This window comes from Chelonia mydas, chromosome 8 (assembly GCF_015237465.2).
Source record: "Chelonia mydas isolate rCheMyd1 chromosome 8, rCheMyd1.pri.v2, whole genome shotgun sequence".
NCBI lineage: Eukaryota > Metazoa > Chordata > Testudines > Cheloniidae > Chelonia > Chelonia mydas.
Window position 1 is genome coordinate 96,732,115 of NC_057854.1, and position 10,071 is coordinate 96,742,185.

The window sequence follows — 10,071 nt, forward strand, 5'->3', positions numbered from 1 at the left end:
CACCCTTACCTACGCTTGGGTGTCTGCATTTCAAATTAGCCAAGGTGAAATACACACCAGGCCCTTTGCCTGCTCTTCCAGAGGTCCGGGCAGCTCGGCACAAAAGGAAATTCAGCTCCCAGTAAAACAAAAACACAAGCCCTCCTCGTGGCTTAAAGGGGGTGGAAAGAGCTGCCAAAGCCAGAGCGTGAGCGAAAGTTGTATTTTATTAGATCTGTAAGTCTGGATTCCCCATTCCCCACCCACACCACCTCGCGGTTCGGCCCACTCCTCATTACACTGAAAAGCGATCGAAAGATTGATACTCTTCTGGCTCGAAAACAATCAAACCACACACACCAAGAAAGACACAAGCCCAGCGATTGAGATGGCGATTTTATTGTGGTTGGTCAAGTACAAAACAGACACTGTGAAAAATAAACAGCGCACCACAGTCCTCCCTTCACACGTCTTGCTAGATCATCCTTATGGCCAGTCTGTGGAAAACCCTTCATCGCGGTGCCTCCGTAGCTCAATGGCAAACTGTGAAAAGTGAGGCGTTAACGCTGCTTAGAGGGTATGCAGCATGGATCTAATTTGCAGCCAGTTTTATTTTGCTTGAATAACACCTTTGAAATGGCTCCAGGATCAGAGCCTGGGGGGGTAGCATACGTTTCAGGACAGAGACACCCCCCGAAAAAGCACGGCGGAATTATTATGATTATTGATAAATGATTATTTAGTTAAAATCTCCAGTGAAAAGGGAGGCTGGGGTCCCTGGCTTTTTCCTCAAGGAACCAAACTCGAAAGAGGGAAAAGAGAGAGGAGCCGTTTGGTTTAACCTTTAATGACTGCTGAGATTCGGCTTTAGAGCAGAAAATGTTTCCTGTCCAGCAAGGGCGCTTTCTTGCTAGGATGAATCTGAAACGAGTTCTGTTTAGACGTAAACGGTAGAACGTACAATTAATCTTCACCTGTACACCCTGTTTCTATGTGTATCTGTGTATGCACATGTGCATGCGTTTGCAATGGGAGTGGGGGGGGGAGCCAATAGATGGAAACCTAGGTAAAAACAAGCAATATATCTCGCTAGCTTTTAACAATTGCTATTGTTACCAACCACGTGCTGCTGCTTAGGGCCTCTTTACACCCTCCGTTAATAAACATTTTTCAATAAATAGCAAATATAGAAATATTGGATCGACACTGCAGCTAGTCCAAAAGCTAAATGGATGGAAGTATGAAGCGAAATACAGAATTTTTAATTGGGATACAAATTATATATAAAATGTGTGTAAGAACATACGTCTATATTATATTGTGGATATATAGTATAATCATTTTGTCTATATATATCCACACACAGGATGAAATATATAATAGAGCTATATAGAGAGACATCTAGGTAGGTAGGTAGATATATATAAACGCGTATATAGCCAATACATTTTAAAATGCTATTCCTGCTCTTGTAATCTCAGCAGAGGGATGACAGTTTGATACATTCCCGTAAAAAAAAAAAAAAAAAAAAACAATTGAAATCCCAGTAGCTGGTTTGTGAGTGGCTAATTTTGCCATAGTCATCTCCAAACTATTTATATAATACATGAGGTCATTAAAAAAACTACCTTAAATGCAAAGGATGATCGAGCCCTCTCATTTAAATTTAAGTTGAAAAGGAAGAGCGAGGAGGATATAAACATAAGCTGTGCTCTGTGTTTATTAGTGATCACAGAATGCCTGGGGGGGGGGGGCGTGCAGATAAATGACAAAACCAAACAAGTAATGAAATAGCTTTGCAAGGAAAAAAGGGACACATGTTTAGCGCAATAAGCCTAGATAAAACACAATAAAAAAAGTTTCCCATTCAGTCAGATCCAAGTAAACGAATTCCCAGCTAAACCCGGAGCTCTGATACAGTCTCCCTGGAGAATAAAATGAGTGGTTGCAGATAAAATTAAAGCAGCTATTTTGACTTCTTGGCTGCATTAAATAAAGGTGTTATGACACCTAGCTACGAGAAGCGGGTGGCAGCTTTCAGCACCAGTCTCAGCAGTCCGAAGGGAAAGATTATACTTTATTTTTAAAGTAAGAAGAACGATGCAAACATCAGACAAATATCAGTGTGTCTGCGAGATGCGATGCCTTGCAATTATATTTTTCAGCAAAAAGCTACTTCACACGGAAGAACGATTACAAAGGAAGCAAAAGGCAAGGGCATTATCCGCAGCTATTCTGCAGTTAAGCACTCGCAAAAACACCCCAGATCACCATCTATATCCCCTTATATTGTCAAGTTTGAATTTTAATTCCCTACAAGGAAGGTGGGGGCGGTTAAAAAAATTAAAGCGAACGAAATTATTTTAGTTCTTCCCAGACTCGGCTGGGAACCCCAAAGGGTTTTAACCAATCTGTTCAGCGCACACGCACCTCAGTGCTACAACTTGCTTCCCTAGCATAGAAAATGCTAACTCCATACGGAGGAACCATGTCATTGCACTCGCTTAACTTAGCCCCCACGAACACTGCCCACCCTTTCTTTCGCTGAGCGGTATAAGCAAGGCTTTGAGAGGTGATACGTTCCATTCTAACAAAGTCAAGTGCTCCAGCTTGTTATCGACTCTCTCTAAACGGTTGCTTGTATTTTCATTCATTATCCTTATCAAGGGGCAACAAATTAAGGCAACAGAAAGGCACAAGAAATTAACAAAATAATAACGATTATTAATCATCGCAGATCCTTCGTGTGGAAACACGGAGATGGGAACTTTAGCCAGAATATTCCTTCCCGAAAAGGAGAGTTGCGTTAACTTCACAAGTTCCAAGATCCCAAACCTGCTACTCCCTCTCAGCGCAAACTGACTACCACGGAGGATGACGTCGAGCCAGGGTGGTTAATGTTAAAACAAAAACTGGACACGACTACCAGCTCGACAGCCCCGTTGCTCAAGGATGCATAAACCCTGTTTGAACTGTCCTGTGGAAACTCAAGACGGTGCCTGTTGAATTTGTTATTAAACAAATAGCTAGTCATTAAAACCAGGAGAGAAACAACGAACTTTTTTGGGGGGGCGGGGGGCGACCGGATTCATTTCTCCGTATTTTTTAAATTAAATAAAAATCGAAAATCATACTCACCTCTCACATACCACGGATTGCGGCTGTACTTGTAAAATGCACCTGCAGTTGCAAAGTGAGTTAAAAAAAAAAAGTTAGGTCCTACTATACAACAAAATCGCCGCGGGGAGAGGGGGCACCTTAAATTGAATTGTCACTTTGCATGATATATTGCACACACACCCCCCCCCACCTTTGACAAGGGACACCGTGGAAAATCTGAAGTGCAAACCACACAAACAATTGGCCAGGCAAACTACTATTTTAAGTGGATTTAAAAACTACCAGGCAGTGAGAAATCAGACAAATTTCACACACACACACACACACACACACTTAAATGGAAACTATTTGTCATGATTTTTTCAATGCAACTCGCTTAGCAGGACCCTCCTAGTTTCCTTAAAGCCCAGTTTATTTGAGAGCAGCTTTGGGCGGACACTGTAGACAAGCCAGTGGCCAATCAAAAGGGCTCGTTCCTCCCCTGGCCAATAGCAGGCGCCACATTGTTGTCAAATGTTGTCTAATGGCAACGTAAGGAGCAACAATAGAGCAAGTGATCGCGGGCGCCTCGGCGAAGATCCCTATCTCCTGGCAACTCTCGCCCTGCAAGTGTCACACATGCGAACTTGAGCTGAGTGCGGGGGGACCGGAGTGGGGCTGGGCGCTGGAGTTCTGGGCGGCTGGCTTTCCCCGGGGGGCAGGAGGGGAGATGATTAGAGAGGGAGGGTGAGGCTCTTTCGCTGCGTGCCAGGGGAAGTTTGAAGTTGCAGCTGCCCGAGTCCTGGGAGCGCTAGGGCTCGGGGGTTGGCGGGTTGTGTTTTCTGCTGTGTATTTGATTTAGGCGGCTCTGCTGGGTGAGTGGTGCAGTTATCCTGCGCGGTCGCTGGGGAAAATCACGTTCAAGGGGCAGAGCTAACTTGGGTGGTGGTTGTTGGGTTTTTTTTGTTTGTTTGTTTTTTTGCAGAGGACTTTTCAGTTCGTGACAGGGTTGGTTTCTCTTCGATCCTTGACCCCGTTGGCGTTGTTGGCAGGGGGGCAGGAGGCATTGGTCTGCCTGACTCACGTCCCGGTGGCTGGTAATGGTGGTTGCTGTTTTTAAAGGTGTCAGTGGATCACTGCAGGGGGAAACGTGATTGGTAAAACTTTTTTTTAAAAATAAACTAAAATTAAAGGGACTCGGGTTTGACCTGGCGGCAGGGAATCGGACCGGTGTGAGCAAGGGAACTCTCTCTAGCCTGGCGTCTTGCGCGCTCTGACATGGGCTTGGCAGCGCCCTGCCAGAGATGCATGGACAATAACGGAGCCCAGGGGTTTTAACTCTCTCGGCAGCGAGAAGCCGGTTTCTCCAAGGACTGCAGTTTGCTCTTGAGGGACTGGACGAGAGAAAGGCGGGGGGCGGGGAGGGAGTTCGTTTGAGCGGCATTTCACCCCCTGCCAGGGCTGGGGCGCGAGGGCGACTTCACCGATACCCGCTTTTGCTAGAGATCCGGGTGTTTATCGTGCCGGCGTCGAGGCAGGCATTACAAGGATCCCGGTGTTTATAGTGCCCGCCCCTGGGGGTTTAGTGGAGAGATCCGGGTGTTTGTAGCGCCCAGGTCTTGGTGGGTATTGAAGGGATTCCCTCGGAGGGGCCACTGCTTTGGGGCAGCTTTGCTTGTTTCTGGGTTCTTCCCGTGTCCAGCATGGAGCTGAGATCGGAAATGCCCAGCGTCCCCTCGGCGCCCCCTTCGGTGCCCCCCAGCTCGGTGGCGGCCGCGGCGGCGGCGGCGGCGGCCGCAAGCTTGCCGGTGAGCGTGGCCGGCAGCCTCCTGCGGGGCCCCCCGCTGCTGCTGCGGGCGGCCGAGAAGTACCCGCGCACGCCCAAGTGCGCCCGGTGCCGGAACCACGGGGTGGTGTCGGCGCTGAAGGGCCACAAGCGCTACTGCCGCTGGAAGGACTGCATGTGCGCCAAGTGCACCCTGATCGCCGAGCGCCAGCGCGTTATGGCCGCGCAGGTGGCGCTGCGCCGCCAGCAGGCGCAGGAGGAGAACGAGGCCCGCGAGCTCCAGCTGCTCTACGGCACCGCCGAGGGCCTGGCCCTGGCCGCGGCCAACGGCATCATCCCGCCCCGGCCAGCCTACGAGGTCTTCGGCTCCGTCTGCAGCGGGGCCAGCGGCGAGGGAGGCGCTGGGGGCTCGGGTAAGGGAGCGACCCCCTCCAGGACAGGCTGCTACAGGGGCTATCTAGCTATCTACCCCCTTACACACCGTCCATCCCCGTACACCCCATACACCCCATCTATCTGGCTATCCCTATACCCCCCCATCTATCCATCATCCAGCCCCATAAACACCATGTATCTGTCTATCTATCTACATACATCCCATCTGTCTATCCCCATACACCCCCCCTATGTATTCATCATCCATCCCCATAAACACCATCGAATCTATTTCCATCCACCCCATCCAATTATATACCCCAACTATCTATCCATCTACATACATCCCAGCTGACTAGCCCTCCCTATACTGTACTATCTATCGCTCCCTCTCCATACACCCAGTCTGCAGATCCCCATACACCCCTTCTATCCCTACCTTTCCATACACATCTATCCATCCAACCAACCATCCCTATATCAATCTGCCCCTCCTCACAGGCCCCATCTGTCTATCTATCCCTCCACACACCCTCTATCCATCTATCCCTATACATATCCATCCATCCATCCCATACACCTATTTATCCATCCATCCTTCCTGGCCTAATCATGTCACCCTCTCTGATTTATACGGATGGGGGAGGGGCAGCTGATGGAAAACCCACACTAGGTGATTGAGTGATTGATTTCAATCTTGAGTCCAAGGCCAGCCAGGGCATCCCCTTGCTTCAGGCTTGGGGGCTGGAAGGAAAGTTGTCCTCTGGGGAGGGACTGAATCCAAGCCAGAGTCCAGGCTGCAGCCCCGCAGGGCAGGAACTGGGTCCCCACTCTCTGTGTCCTGAGACACAAAACTGTGTCAACGAATGAATAAATACTAAGTGCCTCCAAGTATCTCTGGTGGCAGAAATCCAAGGGGCTGAGGATGGGTGGGAAGGGGCCTGGGGACCCAACCTGGAGCTGCTGGGGCCCTCTTGTCTCTATGGCCAGAGCTGTATCTGCGTTTGTTCCAGGCCTTTTCTCCCTAGGCCCAAGAGGCTCCCCGCGGCCCGCTGCTCTGCGGGGCAGGCGGCGCCGGCTGGGCCCCGGCCGCTGCACTCACTGGGCTCCTTGCTTTCCCTTGCAGACTCCAAGCTGCAGAAGTTCGACCTGTTCCCCAAGACGCTGCTGCCCAGCCGGGCTGTGACCCCGCAGCAGGCGGGCGGGAAGCCCCTGTCTCCGGATGGGGAGTCGGTGCCGGGCACCTCCTCCCCAGAAGCTCGCCACGGCTCGGGCTCCGAGAACGGGGACGGCGAGTCCCTCCTGAGCTCGCCGGTCTCCAAGGGGCCGAAGGAGGGCGAGGAGAGCCCGGGCTCCATCAGCCCGCTGGGCTCCGACTCGGGCTCGGAGGCCGAGAAGGACGAGCAGGACCCGTCGCCCTCGGCCGGCGGCCGCCAGCGGACTCCCATCGACATCCTGACGCGGGTCTTCCCGGCGCACCGGCGCAGCGTGCTGGAGCTGGTGCTGCAGGGCTGCGGCGGGGACGTGGTGCAGGCCATCGAGCAGATCCTCAACAACCGCGGCCCGGACAAGGGGCCCGAGGAGAGCTGGGCCCGGGACGGCGCCCTGCAGCCCAGCCCGGCCGCCGCGGCCGCCCACCACCGGCCCTTGATCGCCGGCGCCATGAGCCCGGCCATCGGCACGCTGGGCAGCCGCTCCGCCTTCTCGCCCCTGCAGCCCAACGCCAGCCACTTCGGCGCCGAGGCCAGCGCCTACCCGCTGGGCACCCACCTGGGCCTCAACCCCCTGCGCCTGGCCTACTCGGCGCACAGCCGGGGACTGGCCTTCATGGCCCCCTACTCCACCGCCGGCCTCATGCCCACGCTGGGCTTCCGGCCGCCCATGGACTACGCCTTCAGCGACCTCATGCGGGACCGCTCCGCCGTGCACAAGGAACAGGTCTACTCCAGCGGCCTCTACGGGCCCATGGTCAACAACACCCCCGAGAAGCAATAGGCTGAGCCCCCTGCTGCGGGGGCAGCGCCCGGCCGGCCGCGGGCACCGCGCTGACGCCAAGGACACGCTCCCTCCTTGCGTCTCTTGACAGCTGCCAAATCACAGCTCAGGCCTTGCACCCTAAGGGACTCCCTGAAGATATAAATATAGAGCGAGAGAAAGAGAGGGGACTATGTGGACACCGATTGCTTCGCTCCCTTTCGCCTTCCAGCCCATTCCATTGTAGGGCAGGGCGCAGACCCCGGCTGCACGGAGCAGAGTGTGGGGCAAAGCTGACAAATAATAGGTGTATTAAAAAAAAAACAGGTTATAAAGGTGCACTTTCATTGTTGAGATGTTTGTCACGCTCTTTGTTGCTTATGGCCATAAGCATGGATATCCTTGGTGAATTGTGAGGTATATATATATAATATATATATATATGTATACTAGCAAGTGTATAATGTTATAAAATGGAAATCTAAGTTATTAATGTAACTTGTAGGTGAACTTGGTATTAAAGCTAAAGGTTAGACAGCTCTCATTGTAATACTTACCAGGTATATAGATTAAATATATTGTAAAATTGAAAAGCCTTCCCGCCCACCCCTTCCAAGAAATGTTATAATCTGTATATAACATTGTAAAGTAGATATATTTGTAACTGTCCGTAGGACCCAGCCGCCAATGCTGTATAACGGTTTAATGAGCCTCTTCATTTGTGATCCGCAAGAAAATTTCTTTCTGGTTCCAATGTAGCAAACTTCTTGCCGTTTCTAACCATTCCTTTCTGTGTTTCCATTTCATAGAAATACTAGAAATAAATGTTATTTTCTATTAAAAATCAGTCTTACAAATGGCCAATGATATTTTATGGAACAATGTTTTGGCAAACAAGTAAAGTCAATATTTAAGGCAGATTAAGGCAAATAATTTAGGAACTTTCTGAACATGTTTGTTAAATTTTATGTCATGGTTGAAGCAGACAATCTGATGAGCATCTATACATTTAAAAACACACACACACACAAACAACAACCCGCAGCATACAGAGATTTACTTGTCCATCAAAATGTCAAATCATTGTATTTCTAATTCTTCATTTTTTATTTGTTTAGGAAAAAATTTCTCAAGTGCATTTTTAGGGGATTTTCCAGTTTGGAGCTTGCTGATTTTTTCCCCGTATCTAGACAAACTGACATTATCCCAGGGAAAGGCAAAGAGTGTTGTTAAAATAATTGTGTTCCTTGTTGCTGGATCATCCTGCGACTGCAGCGATGAAAGGGGAACCATTTCTTTGTATTTGATGATTGCACTGCAGATTTCGATTGCTTCTATATGATCAAGATAAGAAACGGCAAATAATAATAAATATTATTAAAGACAGGTTGTTTAAATAGCAAAACTCTGTTCCGGAATCAAATCGGGCAGAACGAAATCAGTGTGGAGTTTAAAAAAGCAGCCCTCTAATTAATTTCATATCAGGGCCGATCCTGATGTCCTAAAACGCCCATTAATTTCAGGAGGAAGGGTACACGAACGGCACTATTTATCAATCGCATTGGCAACAGAGCGTCCGATTATTCTTCAAGGAAAATAGAGGAAATCTGCGATTTTTCTTCTTTCACTGAATATAAGAACGAGAGCATCAATAGCTTCGGACAATGCCCCCACCCTCCAAAAAAAAAAAAAAAAAAAAAGAAGTGATTGGGAAGGGCGGAGGGAATTTTCTTATCTGTCCTGGGAGCGTTTGGCCCAGGAAAACTATTACTCACAAAGAACAAGTTCAGTGCATGGTTGAATTAAGACTGTAAAAGCTCCTAAAGTTGGTTGGTATGGAAACCTAATCCCACCAAACTGTTCTGTGGCACAGCTGGACTGTTTACTTTCTCACTTCAAATATAACTGTGTAAACATTGGCTTGAAACTGACAGTGCTGTTCCTCTAAACCAGTTAATATATTGGTGTGTATGAGACGAAATGTGTGTCTTCATGGTTACTGAAAGAAGCCCAGGGGTAAAATCAAAGAACCAGAGCGAGTAACGTGCGATCCTTCGTTGCCTTTCACAATTGATCAGGTTGGCTACAATTTTAAGATTGTTCTTTTGGGGAGTAAATATTACAGATTACACCTAGGTAAATACTGTTGACCCTGCTCCAACCTGAGAGCAGCCAAATCAATATCACAAGGGAAACTTTTAAAAGTCTCGTGTTCCAAGAGTGGGTGAAACTTAATATTACTACAATAAAACGGTTTAATAAAGAAGGGCTTTAATAGTGAGCTAATTTGATTGAGTTTCCTAATTCCACTTTAATTGGAAAAGGAGTTGTCTGTTTGGTTATAAAGTGCCAGGGTTATTGTAGACTGGGGAAAAAAGATGGACTTTGAGCATCTGAATAAACTTTTTTTTTGGCAGCTGACTTTGCCCAGGATGAGTTTCCATATCTGGGATTATGAATGGGCTACAAAGAGCTGCTATTTAAAGAAATCAGGTTGCCACATTTCTCCCTTTCTAGCCTTGTTGAGAGGGGCTTAGGAGCTGTTGGTTTAACTCAGCTTCCTTTTTAATTATAAAAGCCATTCTTGTGTAGTTAGCCGAGCCGGACAATTTATCAGAATTGTTGCTGTTTCTTGGAGGTTTGCTTGAGCCTGGGTTTATACAGCCCAGAATGGGGATCATGATATTTAACTTTCATATGGATAGTTTAGGCTGTGGCTGCTAACTTAAAAAAAAAAAAAAAAAGCTGACACATTGTCCCCATTGAAGTAATTCCCGGCCTGGACAAAAAAATACCCCCCCAACAGTTGAGAATGCAGCTGCTGCACACAGGTTCCTCTCTGGAAGCCTGGGGCAAGG

General features: G+C 48.7%; 1 protein-coding gene across 1 annotated transcript; it reads left to right on the forward strand.

Moving 5' to 3' along the window:
- The first annotated feature begins 3,730 nt into the window (after positions 1–3,730).
- DMRTA2 (DMRT like family A2) lies at positions 3,731–9,576 on the forward strand. Its single transcript, XM_037907239.2, has 2 exons — positions 3,731–5,277; positions 6,366–9,576. The coding sequence occupies exons 1-2, from the start codon at positions 4,782–4,784 to the stop codon at positions 7,232–7,234; spliced, it is 1,365 nt and encodes a 454-aa protein (XP_037763167.1). The 5' UTR covers positions 3,731–4,781; the 3' UTR covers positions 7,235–9,576.
- The last annotated feature ends 495 nt before the right edge of the window (positions 9,577–10,071 follow it).